This window comes from Octopus bimaculoides, chromosome 9 (genome assembly GCF_001194135.2).
Source record: "Octopus bimaculoides isolate UCB-OBI-ISO-001 chromosome 9, ASM119413v2, whole genome shotgun sequence".
Lineage (NCBI taxonomy): Eukaryota > Metazoa > Mollusca > Cephalopoda > Octopoda > Octopodidae > Octopus > Octopus bimaculoides.
Window position 1 is genome coordinate 22421133 of NC_068989.1, and position 2021 is coordinate 22423153.

Genomic DNA, 2021 nt, shown 5'->3' on the forward strand with positions numbered 1-2021 from the left:
TATGGGTATTAGACAGTTACCCAGAATAACAAATTACTGGAGCAATCAGGAACCTTTTGGCGATGAATATATTTCCAGTATTATGAACGAGTACGATTCGTGAAGCTGAACCAATATTTACATGTGAGAGACACTTGCAGTACCCCCCACCCCAGTACGTGGAGAACTTTGAGACAAAAATTATGCAATAGAATTGATTAAGAACCCTTTCTTTAATTATGTTCCAAATATCACATTAATATGTTGATAAATAAAAAAGTTACAGGTGTTTAATGAGACTAGTCTAAATTCATGATTATTTCAGAATTTAATTGAAACTCATGAGGGGTGTATTTTGGTCAGAAATATAGTAACGAAAGGGTTAATTGTCAACTAGGATAGCTAGTTTCCCTGTTGGGTACACACACATGCACATATATGCACACTTATAGAGCTGTTATATTGAGACAACAGTACTGTCCAAAGGTTTGTGCTTGTTATGCAATCTGATGATTTGATAATGTGATATGTTTATAAAGTATTTCTTTACAAAATAAATATTATTGTTAATGAAATACATGTAAGAATAAATTGAATGGATTTATCTCCACGCTAGTTTCCATTTGTATTCTATGTTATATGTTTATGTGTGTATGTGTTTGTCTTCTACTGTAACACCAGTCTGAACAAAGTTTTGTGAGTCGGTTTGGCAGGCAGAAATTGAAAGAAGCCCATTGTATATGTATGTATATATGTGTGTGTGTGTGTGTGTGTGTGTGTGTGTTGGGGATGAGTATTAACATCTTTGAATATCGTGAGTTGTAAACAGTGACACTGTTGTCAATTCCTTTTCCAACAAATTTTCATCCAGCTTTGCAAATATGCATGTGTCAAATAAGAGATCCCTAATGGTTAGCAACAGGTAGGACATTTGGCTGTAAATCAGAGCCTCAACAAAACATTTGTCTAACCCATGCTAGTATGGGAAAATGAACATATAAACCAAATGTAAACACAAATACACACACACGTATATATATATATATATATATATATATTTCGCTTTACAGCTAGATAAAATGGAATCCATATATACATATATACGTCCCGAAAGGGACAATGTTACCATTGTTTTAGCCCCTAGGAACAATGTTTCTAGCTGGCTATGAGACACACTATCTGTGTCCTTACATTTTCGAACAGGGAGTTCAGCACTCCCATCTAGCACAGCCAAAGCAGCTACTCTGTGTTGATAAAGAGTAATAAACTAGTCCACAGATGTTGTTTTGCGCTAGATGGGAGTGCTGAGTTCCCTGTTCGAAAATATAAGGACACAGATAGTGTGTTGTACAGCCAGCTAGAAACGATATTTCTTGGGGCTAAAACAATAGTAACATCGTCCCTTTCGGGACAGCCACATTATGTTGGCAAATAGCATGTACTTTAAAGAACTGTTACTGAATGTCTGTCTTTGAGAGATTTAGAAATAATCATATATACATCAATACATACATTAAATTACATGCAAAATTTCAGAGTGAAGCAATAAAGAGTAAATAGTTATTTCTAAAACAATGCAACTTTTAAGGAGGCCTCTGTGATCAATCAATCTGCTAAAAATAGCAACTGAATATCCCTCAAATGACATTCCACCATCTTAAATAGGGAAAGGGCATATTGAGTTGATGTAAACTTAGATATCCCTAATATGTCACTGGAATGGCTTTGGCCATAAGCCAGCTCAATCAAAGCCAACTTGAGGCTATTCAACAACAAGAAAGGAATATGATAACTTCTTTCACAACAATCAAATAACATGTAATTAATTCTGAAAAGAATAGCAATGACAGAAAAGAATGGTGCATGATTGATTGAGATGAATTAAGAGTATTTGTATTTCAAGGTTTGGTTTGTTTATTTTTCTTTGCTTTTACAAATAAAAAACAAACTGCGATAAAGAAAAATGTACTCACGTGATTTTTTTAAACTTGTCAATCATGGACTGTTTTAGTGTCTCATCTTTTTTTTTATATCTATCCCAT

General features: G+C 34.0%; 1 protein-coding gene across 1 annotated transcript in view; it reads right to left on the reverse strand.

The window, feature by feature from the left end:
- The window catches only part of LOC106868015 (high affinity cGMP-specific 3',5'-cyclic phosphodiesterase 9A), a 51420-nt gene extending 49405 nt beyond the window's left edge, over positions 1-2015 (reverse strand). The window contains exon 1 of the mRNA XM_014913111.1: positions 1953-2015. Within this exon, the coding sequence (XP_014768597.1) occupies positions 1953-1978 (26 nt within the window). The 5' untranslated portion in view covers positions 1979-2015. The remainder of the gene's footprint in view (positions 1-1952) is intronic.
- Between the last annotated feature and the right edge of the window lie 6 nt (positions 2016-2021).